Here is a 15,146-nt window from a genome sequence, read left to right as displayed (position 1 = left end):
AGCTCCTCCCCTGAGTGAGCTGTACGCAGTCTGCCATGTTTATCTCCTAGCCAGATCATTTAACAGTAGTATTCAAGTAAGAAATGTATTCTTATTAAAGCTACTAAAGATGTTTAATCAAGAGCAGTGAGTGATTTTTTTTTTTTTTTGGTTCATATTAACAGCATCCAGCAGTATACTGTAAACTGTAAATTACGCCGCTGTCACTTTAATACACAGATTTAATATACACATGCGATTTCTTTCCCTGCTGTTTACGTTCACAGGCATAACCGACTGTGTTTTTTGTGAACTTTGTGTGTTTCTGACATAAGCTTGTGTGTATTTGACAGTTTAAGCACAATAAGACGGGAAAGAGAACTTAGTTTAATGCTCACGGGAGGCGCCGTCTGACAGCCAGCTTTCTGTGCGCGTGCTTCGGATGTGTGCGCTCAGAAAACCATAAACCAGACGTTTAAACTGTTATGGATTTCAAATGATGATGATGATGATGATGATGAACTGCAATGTCATCTGAGTGTGACCGCAATAGAGATAATTAAAACCAAACAAATGTTTTGTTAGTTTTTGTCAGAATATCTGAGGCACGAGCTGTAAAGGCTCCGCCTTATTCTGGAAAGCAGGGTGGGGAGCAGCAGCTCATTTGCATTTAAAGATACATGCACGAAAACAGCGTGTTTTTCTTTCCACTCAAAAATGGGCATTTACAACATGATATAATAAATGATATGTTCATCAAAAATACAGTAAAAACAGTAATATTGTTGAAATATTATTACAATTTAAAACTGTTTTTCTATTTTAAAATCTTTTAAAATGTAATTTATTTCTGAGATGAATTTTTAATGATGCTGAATTTTCAGCATCATTACTCCAGTCTTCAGTGTCACATGATCCTTCAGAAATTGTTCTGATATGCTGATTTGCTGCTCAAGAAACATTTATTATTATTATCAATGTTGAAAACAGTTGTGCTGCTTCATTTTATTGTGGAAACTGTGATGCTTTAAGAATTCTTTGATGAATACAATGTTCAAAAGAACAGCATTTATTTGAAATAGAGCAAATTTGTAACATTATAAATGTCTTTACTGTCATTTTTGATCAATTTAATGCATCCTTAATAAAAATCTTACTGACTTATGAACAGTAGTGTACATGAGTTGCAACTACTGAATGTACACTACAATATATATATAATTATGTGTTACCAAAAACATTAACGTCTAATATTCCAACAGGAACACAACTTGGATTGGTTTCCACGGATGCGGGCCATGTCGCTGGTTAGCAGCGATGCCGAGGGCGAACAGAACGAGATCAGGAATCTCCAGGAGAAACTTGAATCGACCATGAAGCTCGTCTCGAACCTGTCAGGCCAACTCACTGAACTGAAAGAACAGGTGAGTGACAATGCTTTTGGACTGATGTCAGAACATTATGTCCAAAGTGGCATACTGACATGTTAAGGCAATTCTTCATGCTCCGAAGAAGATGAGGTGTAGTATTGACCTGTTAAGCTGTTTAAATTGACTTCACAGACTAGAATTTTAAGTTGGGTGTGTGTGAAACTAGGCCTTCAAGGTCAGTCAGTATGAGTCCACAATCCTCTACAAGGTTCAATTAGTCCAAAGGGCAGTGAGTCATTTCTGTCTGTCTTTCTCTTTCTGCCTTCAGCTCGTGGTATTTAAAATGATCTTTCACCTGCGTCACGAGGCCAAGTGTTGTTTCACTTTTATTCAGCCGCATTGTCGTCCAGATGAAGTTCTGCGAACTCAAGCTTGTTTGTTTCCACAGATAAACAGTGTAACACACACAGTAGATGAAAATGATAAAGTGGGTCATTGAGTTAGACGCTCATATTTTGATTTGGTGGAAATATGCGTAATGGGTTTTGCTGTCATGTCGTTGATTTCTTGTAAATAGTGTCGAATTAACACTAACTTGAGGTGTGCAGCCGCATAAAATGGGAAGTGTCTAGAGGGAAGTTGTTCTGTTTTTTTTATGTTTTTACACTCCAGACAGGGGGAAAAGTTCATTGTTTGGCTAAAAGAAGACGAAGCGAGTAAAAACCAACAAACTTTCACTGTTTAATCTGCGTCAGTGTTGCGTTTACACACAGCGATACCGGTTTTACTTTTTCTTTCCTTGCTATAAAAATTTAAACTTAGAAGAGAGAATAACAGTTCTTCACACAACTGTCCAGAAAATATTTTATAATGAATTTGATTGCTTGAAATGTTTTCCCATTTTGTTGATTAATCTTAAAGGGATAGGTCACCCCAAAATAAAAATTCTGTCCTCATTTACTCACCCTCAAGTTGTTCCAAACCTATACAAGTTTCTTTGTTCTGTTGAACACAAATGAAAAAAATGAGGAACCAACCCGTATGAAATTTCCATAGTATTAAAACCAAATACTGTGGAAATCAATGGTGCCCCACAATTGTTTGGTTATAGACATTTTTGGGTGAAATATCCCTTTAAGGATGTGTTTTCAGTCCATCATCTTGTTGAAATGTTATAACTAGTTTGTCTTACTCCACTTTTTCTGCTGTCATACACACTGTCCAAGAATTCTGATCAGAAAGTTTTTGTATTAAATTAATGCGAAAGCAAAAATTCAAGTATTCGTAACTACAATTAATAATATTGATATACAAAAACACCATTTATAAGAGAATGGTTTAAAATCAAATCCATAGCAAAAAAACATCAGTTTTTCAAACTTTAATCAAAGGTATAATCATTTGAATGAATTTATGTACAGTATTTGATCTGCAGTCTTGTGCTTAAATGCTCTAAATAATTAAAATATAAATAAAATAAAATATATGTATGAATTTACATTTTACAATTAACACACACACACACACATTGGATTTCCATGTTAAATAGGGACTTTCCATAGACATAATGCTGTTTATACTGTACAAACTGTATATTCTATCACCAACTTTTAAATCTACAAAAAACACAGAAAACTTTCTGCATTTTTACATTTGCAAAAACTTATGATTTATATGATTTATAAGCTCTTTTCCTCATGGGGACCAAAAAATGTCCCCACAAGGTCAAAAATGACTGGTATTACTATTTTTGTGGCAACATTTGGTCCTCATAATGTAGGGAATACTAGGACCACACACACACATTTAATAAAAGATTGTTATTTGTCATCCTCTTATTGACCTCAAAGCATAAGTGTAACCATGTGACCTTCTTCCTAGTGTCTGTGACCTGCCTGGGGTCCCTTTGATGGACTGATTCAATAATATTTCAGATTTATTTTACAAATGGATGTTTTACAAAAGGCAGGATCTCATGAGGGGTTTCCGCTCTAAATCATTTGATCTCATTATTATTATTGTTATTGATTATTGAGAGAATTAGTGTTTTACTTGGATTACAGATCCAGTCATGATAAACTGTGGTTGAGAGCTCCTTATATGGAGTCACATTAACAGGAGGAGCAAGCAGAGCCAGTTAGCTTTAAATGGCTGTGTGTTTGTTTAGTTGTATGAGGTACTTCCTGTGGACACAAACTTTAATATTACATGCGTGAGCGTTTTTTGGCTCACTTTTGCAGCTGTTGAGTCAGAGTAGGGGATTTCAGTTCAGACAGTCTAAATTTCAATGGAACTGTGTGTACGTGAGCATGAGTGTGAGTTAGTGTGTTTTGTAGCTCAGTTACACAACCCTGCATGACATTGCTCCACTTGCTCCATTTTATATTCCCAGAAGCTTTTCTTTAAGACAGCACACACCTAAAACACACAGACACTCTTGTGTTATGAGGTCATAACCAAGGCAACATGAATAGATACACAGAATGCATCACTGCATGACATGCCTGATCTGTGGGAGAGACAAAACAGGAGATGAGGATGATTCAAAATTGTGTGTGTGTGTGTGTGTGTGTGTGTGTGTGTGTGTGTGTGTGTGTGTATGTTTTGAAAAATTATGGTGCAAAGGAAGAAGCAGAAACTCAGATTTAACTATATTTTACTTTATATATGTATGTGTATATATATATAAGAGAATTTCCTCTGCAAAAAGAGTTTTATTTTTTATAGTTTTATGAGTTTTAGTTGTATTATTTACCTTAGTTTTATTGTAGTTCTATTTATATATATATATATATATATATATAATCTGAAAATACTAAAAATATTTTAGAAAATATTTTTATTTTGTATAGTTTTATTTGCTTAGTTTTATTTTTATGTCTATATATATATAATGTGAAAATAATGAAAATATTTTAGATTTCATAAATATATATACATATAGACATAAAAATAAAACTAAGTGTATATGTGTATATATATATAATTTGTGCTGTCAAACGATTAATCGTGATTAATTGCATCCAAAATATTAATCGTGATTAATCGTTTAACAGAACTAATAGTTCTGTCAAACGATTAATCACGATTAATATTTTGGATGCAATTAATCACGATTAATTGTTTGACAGCACAAATTATATATATATATATATACACATATATATATATATATATATATATATATATATATATATATATATATATATATATATACACATATATATACACACACACACACATGTATATGTACGTGTGTGTGTGTGTGTGTGTGTGTAGCATTATAGTTTTATTTATTTTATTCATATAGTTTTTAATATATATATATATATATATATATATATATATATATATATTATACATATAATGTAAAAATATTTTAGATTTTATCTTTAAAAAATATTTATAGTTTTATTTTGTATAGTTTTATTAGCTTCATTATATTTATATGTGTATTATAAATTAAAATGATATATTTTCATATGAACGGATACAAAAAATGCATTATAATTGTGTGTGGGAGAGGCAAACAGGAGATTTGAAATATTTATTTAAAAAAAGATAAGCACAAAACATCTTGTTGTGTTTGTTCTGGCAGATGACAGAGCAGAGGAAACAGAAACAAAGGATCGGGCTATTGGGACACCCACAACACATGAACGTGAACCCCCAGCAGCCCGCCTGAACCTCCTTACACTGGCCAAGTGTCCTACAGCTGTCTCCTGCAGACATCGCATCAGCCTTTCCGTCTGTGTGTGTGTGTGTGTGTGTGTGTGTCAAGACATCACAGATACATCATCAACACAACCTGCTGTGTATACCGAAGTAAGCGGCTGTAGGCCACCAGGGAGGAAAAAATGACTTTCACCCCCCTTCTTCACATCCATTTGAGTGCCAAATGTTTCTTCGTGTTAAAGAGGAAGTGAATTTGCATCAGTCGCCTTCCACTGGGTGAAAATGAATGGCAGAGCTACACTAGATACTGCACGACTTACGAACATGTGCTGCAGCCTGTAGATGCTGCTTGGACACATCCTTTTGTAATGACCCATAGCAGTAAAGCAGTCAGTATTTGATGTCTTATTTTTGTATTTTGTGCAATATTAATACTTTAATATGCAACTACATCTGTACATTATGTCTTAAAGGGAAGGTGCAGTAATTATTTGTTTCTTTTTGTTTCGTTCATTTGCTTTATGAAACAAATTAGATGCCAGGGACTTGTAGAATTACTGTTTGCGAAGTAAAGTGGTTTATGTTTAAGGGGGGAAAAACAGCCTTTTCGTATTTAAGTTTATTTATATCAAAATTTCCGAAACAAACAAACAAAAAAAAAAGCTTAAAGGAGATTATGCATATGCTGCCAATTTAGAGTTCTTTAATTCTCGTGAATAAAATCAGGTTTTGTTTGGTAATTAGAAGCTCTTTATAATGGTTTATCATGGCTTTTTGTTTATACTGTCAGATTTATGACCTTAGGAGATAATAGTAGATGCAGTTAAGATTTTGTTCATTATTTTGTCTTAAAATTAATGCACTAAAATAATTTAACTCATATCATTCCTGTCAATATAGAGCCATGTTACTCGTGCCTGTTGTTTGTTCCTGCAAGCGCAGGATGAATATTCGCTGACAAAAGCAATCTTTGTTGAGTTTTTGTCTGTAACCCGGCACATTTTTCTAGACAATTTCATCTTTTAGCTGAGCAAAGCAGGTCACTTTCTCAATACTATCAAGGTTTTTTTGTTTTTTTTCCTTCATTTTTATTTTACCTTTCTTGTAATACATGTATATATGTCTGCAGGTCTTTGCTTTTATATAGAGAGATATGGTTTCATAGCATCCTAATAATTATAATACAACTGTTACTGAAAAATAAGCCTTCTACTGATTTAATATATAAATGAATTTAGTGATATTTAATAAAATATGTACTTCTTGTTCAAAGGACCAGAATTTAAATGTTTGTTTTTGTATTTCTTTTTTTGTGTGTGTGTTTTAAATGGTATTTTGACCACCGATATGGAAAATGTGAAATCAAAAATGTTAAATATCAGTAATTCTGCTCTTTATTTTACATTATTTGTACCGGCTTCCATCTTGCAGAGTAGTAAGTACCCACACACAAATGTGTTAATTTCAGTGGTTATTTAAGTACAAAAACAATGTGACCGCAGGAAAAAAAAAAAAAAAAGTTTTTTCATTGGCCATATGTGTGTTTATATGTATATATTGATGACTGCATCATTTTGCAGGTTTCTAATGACATGACATTTTATTCACCCCATTTAAAGGAAATGAAGTCGAGCTTATTAAGAATTCAAGCTTTATTGGAGCCAGTGGCCCATGCTTGTCTAAGGAAATGCACTTTCTGTGACCTTTCATGTTGCAAAAAAAGTAAAAAAGCTGTTTTTCACACACTGCTGAAACTCATTTATATGCCGTGTGTTTAGTGAGTCGCAGACGGTGCAGCTTTGTATATTGTGACCGAGGTCAGACTGGAGAGTCCCAAGTCGATTTCAGGGTAAAACACTGTGGTATATCTTTGCAGTTGTCCGTAAAGAGAGCAAAAGTGTGACCGAAGTGTCAGACAGACCTTATGCATTTAATTATTGACACTTCTCAGCGTCGTCAGAAGTAGCACTCTAAAATCCCCCTGTGCGAAGTGCAGCATCAGACTGAAACCTTCCACTAGTTAAGTGACATTTGTGAAATAAAGTGAAGCAGTGCAAAAGCAGAGATGGAGGAAAATATGACTTGAAACCATCAGTTTTGTAAGAAATAGGAAACTCATGATGCTTTAATATGTCCAGGGTGGGTCTGTGAATGTCACTTTCTTTCTGGGCTTATATTAACCTTATTATAAAGTTAATATGAGAGCTATTTCAACAGTGAGCCTCAGGACATGGTGCAAGCTTCTCATTTAACCGTCGAGGTGTACGAGCACGATGATCTATTAGTCATTTTTATATTTAAATGTGCTGAGACTGGTACTGTATGTTCGTAACGTTTTGTTCAAATGTCCAGACGTGTCCTGTTTATAGAGAACATTTAAAGGAACATTTACATAGAAAATTCTGGGTATGTTTGGTGTCAAATTAACCCATTTGGAGCATAAACACATTATGAAAAAAAAATTAACTCTTTAAAATTGATAACTCTCACACATTACAAAAAAGTAAACATGAGAGCATGATTTTTTAAACCTGTATTTAAAAAGTATTTTTAAACAGTTTTACACAATGTAAATATTACTGTACAAACAATATTTTAAATGTATATATACATTTTTTTTACCAATTTAAAATGTGTGTGTGTGTGTGTGTGTGTGTGTGTGTGTGTGTGTGTGTGTGTGTGTGTGTGTGCGTGCACACGCTTTCCTAAACCTCAAACATGGTGCTAGCAATGATAAGATCATGGGTTCGACTTCCAGCAAAATTCACATGCATGAACTGATAAAAATATACACCTTCACTGTATTAAAAAAAAAAAAAAAAAAAAAAGAATTGTTGGTTTAACTTAAAAAAGTAAGTTACCTGGTTGCCTTAAAATTTTGAGTTCATTGAAATTTAAAATTTGAGTTAATACAATGAAGGCGATTGATTTAATCAACAGAAACTCAAAATATGTTATCTGAACCACATTAATTATCTAAGTTGATTTGACAAAAGAAAAAATGTTGAAAATAATTTTTACAGTGTTCAGTGCAGCGAATAAAAACCAGCTAGTCTTAAAAGGGGAATAAAAGTCTGCCAAATGCATAAATGTAAACGCAAAAACCCTCAGAGGGTATATTTGACAAAAATATCACAAATGCATATATATATATATATATATATAATGGGGGGGTATGATTTATGTCACAATCATAATAGAAAGTTCATATGCACATTCCACAACTACTGTGAGATAGTAAAAGACTTTCAAGAAAAAAATCCTAGATTACCAAGGATTTTTGACAACTCAAAAATGTGTTGCTGAGTAATACTAATAGACAATTTGTACTATATCTAACTATGCTGTTTGTAAATAGCTATAATATTGATTCTTTTTTTAAGTACTTGCATTTATAAAATGTATATAATGGACACTAGTACTAAGTGTTACCGAAATGCATTAACTTCCAATGATGTCTTTACAGCATTTCATCTCTAAACTCAAATAACGGTCCTAACTGTAACATATTTGCAGTCAAATAAGGGGACTTTCCTTAAAAGAAGGATAAGAAAGACACCTAACACAGCATGAAACTGAATTGGCATTGGGACAGCAGGCTGTTTCAGACTAAACCAACCAAACAGTTCAGTTATCACATGATCTATTAAAATTCTTGTTCCACTTGTTATGTAATACAAGTGATTAATATAAGGTCCATCTGTGAAATTAACCACTTAAAACATGATTCAGTATCTGACATTAACCATCACATGATCAAATGTGTTGGCACGATATATTACACATCAAACCTCAAGGACACATAACAAATCTCTTCCATTTCATGTGCAACCAAAATAGGCAATGCATTTATGAATTCATTGAAGGAAGTGTCTCATGCGCTGCTTCTGTCCTCTGCCTGTGAAGAAGGATGCTGTGTCATCCTGTTGCTGCAGATAAAAAAAGCACCAAACTCTCCCACTACTTTCCTCCAGTTCTATTAGGATTTGAATTATTAACTGAATTTTATGAACAGACCTCAAAACCTCAATGAAGCTACCAGTTCTAAAACCTACACTGTAATATATATACATACATACATACATACATACATAATCATTTATATCTATTTCAGTTAGAGAAAACAACAGCAGCAGCATGTTAGCAGTAACATGAACTCAGTAATGTATTTACTGTATTTTATGTGGACTTCGACATATCAGTTACTCTACCAGCATATAAAAGACTTTTAGAGCAAATATTGACAGATTTTTCCATATTTATGAGAGTCATTCTGTTATTTACAGTGAAAACAGCGCGTGAGAACACCTTTCTCATCAGAGCGCGCGCGCCTGGCTGGGATGAGCTCGAGCTGCTGCTCGGTACTAAAATAAACAGGTGACGTCAGTCTCAGGGATTCAATCGGTTCTCCGCCTCCGCCCTTACCCTGCGCCGCCATGAGGAGTTCAACGTGACCGCTGCCGAGTACAACCGGCCACAACAAACCGAGCCGCAGCACGAGAGAGCCATGAGCGGCTGCACGTGGAGCGCCAAATGGTCCCGGTGTGAAAAAAAAAAAAACCCGGCGCGTTAGTTCCCGCGCATCTGTTACTATTGTGTAACCATGACAACGGTGCCGTGCTCGCTCATGTGCCAGCATCATGCCAGGGGAATTTTGTTAATGAATACTTGCATTATATTGATAGAGCAACAGGTGCTCTGGACATTATTCATTTGACATCCGTTTCTTTCTAGAAGCTTCTGCTGCACGCACACATTCAGGCCCACATGCATGTGTGAAACAAAATATGTGCTGCTTTTTTTTTTTTTTTTTTTTTGCTGAATTCGAGACATGAAAAACTAAAATATTTTAAGTATGTTTCATTTTAATTAATAAATAACTATACATTTTTATAATTATTAAATATGTATTAAGTATGTTTTCATAATTATGTTTCAAGTAGTATGTGTTATTTACAGAATACAAAATATATACATTTTATATTAACAATGTTTTAAACATTACAGTATAATATATATATATATATTCTATAGACATTTAAATAGACATTTTGAGGTTCTGTCGTAGCTATGTCATAATTACATTAGTCGAATTGCGATTTAAAAAAAAAAAAAAAAAACATTAAGGTATGGTTTGGTTTGATAAAATACTCTGAACCACTTTATATAATCTTTGTATATATCATGCTTTGAAGTCAATCCAGGATAAGGCGCTCATAATAACACGTCCCTGACACGAGCTGTTATTGTGCACTCAGAGAGAGAAAGAGAGAGAGAGAGAGAGAGAGAGAGCGCGCGCGCGCAGCAGCATGGTGGGACACGGGACACGGGAGGGCGGACGGTCTGCTGTAAATGGGTTGAGCTCTGAAAGCGCCGTCACACACGTGAGGCTCATGTGACTGGAGCTCGAGACGTGTCTGCAGTCACAGGGTTTATTTAACACGTACTTCAAATCCACCCACATACACTCATTTAACCAGCACCGGAGCCGACAAACGCCTCCTGCATCTCCACCTCACAACATCAGTTTTGCGTCCTACTTTTGAGATACCATATCTGGAACGAAAACTACTTTATTCGAAGGAAATACTTGTGGACTTTGATGAAAGAGTAAAGGATCTGGTTTTTATTTTTCTATATTGATATATATTTTTAACCCTATTCTTACACCGGTAAGACATATTAGGGTGAAATGGAGAGGATTACCAGTGCTCAGCCTCCACCATGTATGGCCAAACACGCCTCGCTGGATATCTCTGACATGGAAAGGTAAGTCAGTCTCCAGACGCTGCTTATTAGTGTTTCTTAAAGCTTTCTAGAGAGCTATATCTCTTATTAACTGTATTTTATTTCATTTTATTTTATAGAATGGACTTTCCGATGTATGTGTATAAACCCCGTCGGGGAATGAAGCGCAGTGAGGACAGCAAGGTACGAAATGCGCAATTACGCACAAATATAATTTGCGCACACTTTTACTTGCCAACTTTGAATAAATGTATTTTAGTGTTCTTAACAATATTTAACCTGCACAATTTATTGATTTCTTTAGTTTTAGTTTGTTTTTAATGCTTTTTACACATGGTAAATTAATAAAAAAAAAAATCCTCCTGACCCTCAGGATACGTACAAATTGCCTCATCGATTGATCGAGAAGAAAAGGAGGGACCGAATAAACGAGTGCATCGCGCAGTTGAAGGATTTGCTGCCCGAACACCTTAAACTCACTGTAAGTAATATGGGAGTGGATGGGCTCACCTCACTATGTTGTAGTGTAAAGCGCCACCTGCTTGTTGATCATGAATAAATCATGTTTGTCCTGCTTTTGGATTAGTCACCCTGTCCTATAATGTGGTCGATGTACATTTTTAATATATACAACTTGTAAACATCACAATTTAACATCATGAATCTGCCATTAGTTAATTATTCATATGTCAACAAGGCATGATGGGAGTATTTATTACTTGCACGCACATGTGCATGCACTGGAGAGGGGTGTCTTCATTCCTGCTCGATGCAGGTTTGTCCTCTCTGAGCCGCTGCGGAGAGGGTTACATAAGAAAGATCAACATGCTTATCTGGGTTCTTCCTGTTTTAGACTCTGGGACACTTGGAGAAGGCTGTTGTGCTGGAGCTCACGCTCAAGCATGTGAAAGCTCTTAACAACCTGCTGGAGCAGCAGCAACAGAAGATCATTTCCTTGCAGAACGGAATGCAAATCGGTGAGTTTTTGATAATGCATAAGGGGCGGAACACCTAATGTGCAACCGTGTCGCAGGAAGCAGCCCTGCTGAACTTTTCACCTCCCCTCCCCTCCCCTTGTGTTTGTTTTTGAGCAGATTACAAAATAAAGAAATTGAGACACGCTTGCGCAATGCAGCAAATGATCTAGCCTTCATGACTGTTGTGAAGGAAAACCATTGGCATGGTTTCTAACCCTTATGGTTCTATTGCAGGTGAACAAGGCAATGGGCACTCAGAAAACAGTGAGGAGATGTTCCGTTCCGGGTTTCACTTGTGCGCCAAGGAGGTTCTTCAGTTCCTGGCCAACCAGGAGACCGTGCGAGACCTGACGCCTGCTCTCATAATCGACCACCTTCAAAAAGTGGCGTCTGAGCTCATTCAGAGTCCGCCGAGTCCTCGTCTGGACGAGCCCGCTCCCAAACCTCAAGAAAGCCGGGAGAAACCGGCAGGCCTGCAGCCGAAAGCAGCAGAGGGCCACGCTAAAAACTGCGTGCCCGTCATTCAAAGGACTTATCCCCACAGCAGCGAGCAGAGCGGGAGCGATACGGATACCGACAGCGGCTACGGAGGCGAGCTCGAGAAGCGCGACCCGAAAGCCCAGCGGCCGGTCTACTACGGCAAAGACACTGGGGATCTCAAGTACGGCGGCAGCATTAAAGAGGAGCTAGATGAGCCGCAGGCCAAACGGCAGAGGTCCGACTCTTCAGAAGACGAGTCTCTGTCGGGGCATGAAATAGTGGGCGGCCACAGCCCCTACATGAGCTTTTCTCCACACCAGCCCCTGTGCATGCCCTTCTACCTCTTTCCGCCTGGCGCGGCCGCCGCGTACTTGCCCATGCTGGAGAAGTGTTGGTACCCGGGGGCTATGCCGGTATTGTACCCAGGCCTGAGCGGCTCCCCGGCGGGCTTGTCTCCTGAAAAACTCCCCTCGTCCATGGCCATGTCGTCAAGAGTGGGCTCCCCCGCCACCACTCCGACCTCCATGGACTCTCCTGCGCTCCTGCAGGCCCTGAAACAAGTCCCCCCATTAAACCTGGAAACCAAAGACTGAGGACTCTCTCTGTGGGGTCTGCCAACAGCCCGCTCTCTGAATGTTTTGGTCTCGAGAGTGGACTTCCCTGCTGAATAAGCTCCCGAAGAGGGTTCTGTTGAAGAGGGCGCAAAGACAAAGTTCAAAGCGCCCTCACGCACGGCAAACAGCTGTTCTGATTCCTCTCAGAAGTACGACAGCCTCCACACACTCGCACACACTCTTATCAGCTCCCTCCACAACCAGCAGACACATACTCAGACATGGAACGGTCCACGTGGACACAGACGGGTAAAGGAGGTCCCGTGCAAAGCACTGTGAGACACTGTGAAGGTCAAAACGAGGACAGTGAGCACTGTCCTTCGAGAAAAAGGACCTGGGGCGGGCGAACGACTGCTCTCTGCACTTATGCCGAATGTTTCAGTCGAAAACAATACAAAACAATAACCCAGAATGTGACGTGCAGACGGTCTCCCAATGATAAGGACTTTGCCCTTTGCACAAGCACCTTTTCATTTGTTGAATGTAAACAAAAAGTCATTTTTTTTTTTTTTTTAAATAAAACATCACCCCTGTAGATGCTGCTTTTTTGGACATTTCTCTGTGCCGTGGACGCTTGATCAGGAAGCTCCACTCTCTTCTGCTTCTGTGACTGCTTTAACCGATAAGAACCGTCCTTTTAGACTAGAATGCTACCAAACAAATGTCTTTTCTTTGGCTGAGGGGAGCACAGGCGCGTGCACGTTTCCCATCTCGCGCTCACCTGAGTTTTCTTGCTTAAACGAGGACGCCATCGACTCCCGAGACGTGACGCTCGTGTAAATACGGGAGTGATGTAATCATGGCTCCGTTGTAGCTTTTGAGTTTGTCATCCATTCGTGCACGTAGGTGAAGTTGTTGTGAGGTAACTGCATTGTGTAATTATTTTGTTTATACTACTTGTACATCTGTATTTTTGATACGTGACCCACACATTCATGTTCTCGAGTTTTAGACAGCCAAGCGCTGTATGCCATGAGATTGTGTACATAGCTTTGGACCTAGACTCGATCTGCATCATGTTCTGTGTTCATTTCTGGTCAAATTAGGACAGATCTTTGTTCATGCTGTTGCCTTTACCTGTTTAAAGCAGTAAACATGATGGCAGATATCTACATTTTTAATCCTGGATTCTACATAGAAGCAAAAGGAAGTGAATGTAATGTTTAAAACAATATATTAGTTTTGTATAGGAAGAGGTACTTACTTTTTATTTTGGGACCTAAGAGAAGGTTGTTTGATGTATATATTTTGTCTAAAGTATTGTTGACATACAGTAAAGAAAAAGTATTAATAAAGTTTTTTTTTCCTGTGGAAATCATGTGTCTGAGTCTGTGTTGGAGAGCTTGAACATGTTTAGCTGCAAAAACAACCTCGCTGTTTTTCCCATCATCACAGCTCGTCTTTATATAACACTTATATAACCAGTAAACTTGCTCTGTCTATGCAAATCATTTAGACACACAATATGATAAGAGTCAGGTTACAAAAATTCCAGCCCCACATCTCCTAACTAAAGTCCATGAATTTGTCGATGGTAAACTGTCTGGTTATCTGGCGCACTTTTTCTACAAGACGACTTTTTCTACAAAAGAACATCATTGTTTATTTATTACCTATTATTATTAGTCTTTACAACCGATTTACATACTTAGATGAATCACGTCCTTTGCTAATGCTCGTTAGCTGTTGAATGAGGTTAAGTCTTCCCGCGTGTCTGGCTGTGTGCTCGATCCAGTGCAGTTTCACTCCTCCTCCGCCCCGCTGGGATATGAACAGGCAGCAGTGTAATAATCACACCGGACCTGCTGCTCACATGTAGAGCCACACGGTAGGCCACACTCGCCGCACTGAAGCATGAGCAGACACATGCCACCATCCAGCACGGTCAGGCCAACATAACAACAACAACAACAACAACAACACAATTTATGATTGTGGGACAACAATAATAGTATTATATGTTGTCTGTAAATGATTAATAGTGATATAATATAGGTAATATTATGTTTTTAGCGATATAAAGTAGTATTCTTATCTTTAATCTGTTTGGTTGTAAAATTAGCTATTAGGGTAGGATGGGGGAAGATGCCCCTCTTAAGAACAATGTGGATTTACTTTTAAATTGTAACATATTTAGATATAAGTTTAGCATGTGTTCATCAGCCAATGTGTTATTTTAGGAAATAAATTTGCTAATTTAGTTGATAATAGCACAAAATGTCACATTAAAAGAGGGATAAACTTTTACAGAATGTATAAATGACTTTTGATATAATTCTTATTAATATATATATATATATATA

General features: G+C 37.2%; 2 protein-coding genes across 13 annotated transcripts in view; both read left to right on the top strand.

The window, feature by feature from the left end:
- Positions 1-6,305, top strand: part of itpr1b (inositol 1,4,5-trisphosphate receptor, type 1b) — a 142,113-nt gene extending 135,808 nt beyond the window's left edge. For all 12 annotated transcript variants that reach the window (XM_051912919.1, XM_051912918.1, XM_051912913.1 and 9 more), the window contains 2 exons: positions 1,242-1,403; positions 4,948-6,305. In XM_051912919.1, the coding sequence (XP_051768879.1) occupies positions 1,242-1,403; positions 4,948-5,034 (249 nt within the window). In that variant the 3' untranslated portion in view covers positions 5,035-6,305. The remainder of the gene's footprint in view (positions 1-1,241; positions 1,404-4,947) is intronic.
- A 4,131-nt stretch (positions 6,306-10,436) lies between these two features.
- On the top strand, positions 10,437-13,355 carry bhlhe40 (basic helix-loop-helix family, member e40). The gene is made up of 5 exons (XM_051912927.1): positions 10,437-10,793; positions 10,892-10,955; positions 11,146-11,253; positions 11,626-11,749; positions 11,984-13,355. The coding sequence occupies exons 1-5, from the start codon at positions 10,717-10,719 to the stop codon at positions 12,820-12,822; spliced, it is 1,212 nt and encodes a 403-aa protein (XP_051768887.1). The 5' UTR covers positions 10,437-10,716; the 3' UTR covers positions 12,823-13,355.
- The last annotated feature ends 1,791 nt before the right edge of the window (positions 13,356-15,146 follow it).

This window comes from Ctenopharyngodon idella, chromosome 11 (assembly GCF_019924925.1).
Source record: "Ctenopharyngodon idella isolate HZGC_01 chromosome 11, HZGC01, whole genome shotgun sequence".
NCBI classification, from domain to species: Eukaryota; Metazoa; Chordata; class Actinopteri; order Cypriniformes; family Xenocyprididae; genus Ctenopharyngodon; species Ctenopharyngodon idella.
Note: the sequence above shows the minus strand (reverse complement) of the source record. Positions and strands in the feature narration are given on the sequence as shown.

What these genes read in the sequence shown, in the direction of transcription:
- bhlhe40 (XM_051912927.1), top strand. Translation starts at nt 10,717, where the DNA reads ATGGAGAGGATTACCAGTGCTCAGCCTCCACCATGTATGGCCAAACAC. An exon ending in CCGAACACCTTAAACTCACT is followed by an intron (nt 11,254 to 11,625) that starts GTAAGTAATATG and finishes TTCCTGTTTTAG; the next exon opens with ACTCTGGGACACTTGGAGAA. An exon ending in GCAGAACGGAATGCAAATCG is followed by an intron (nt 11,750 to 11,983) that starts GTGAGTTTTTGA and finishes GTTCTATTGCAG; the next exon opens with GTGAACAAGGCAATGGGCAC.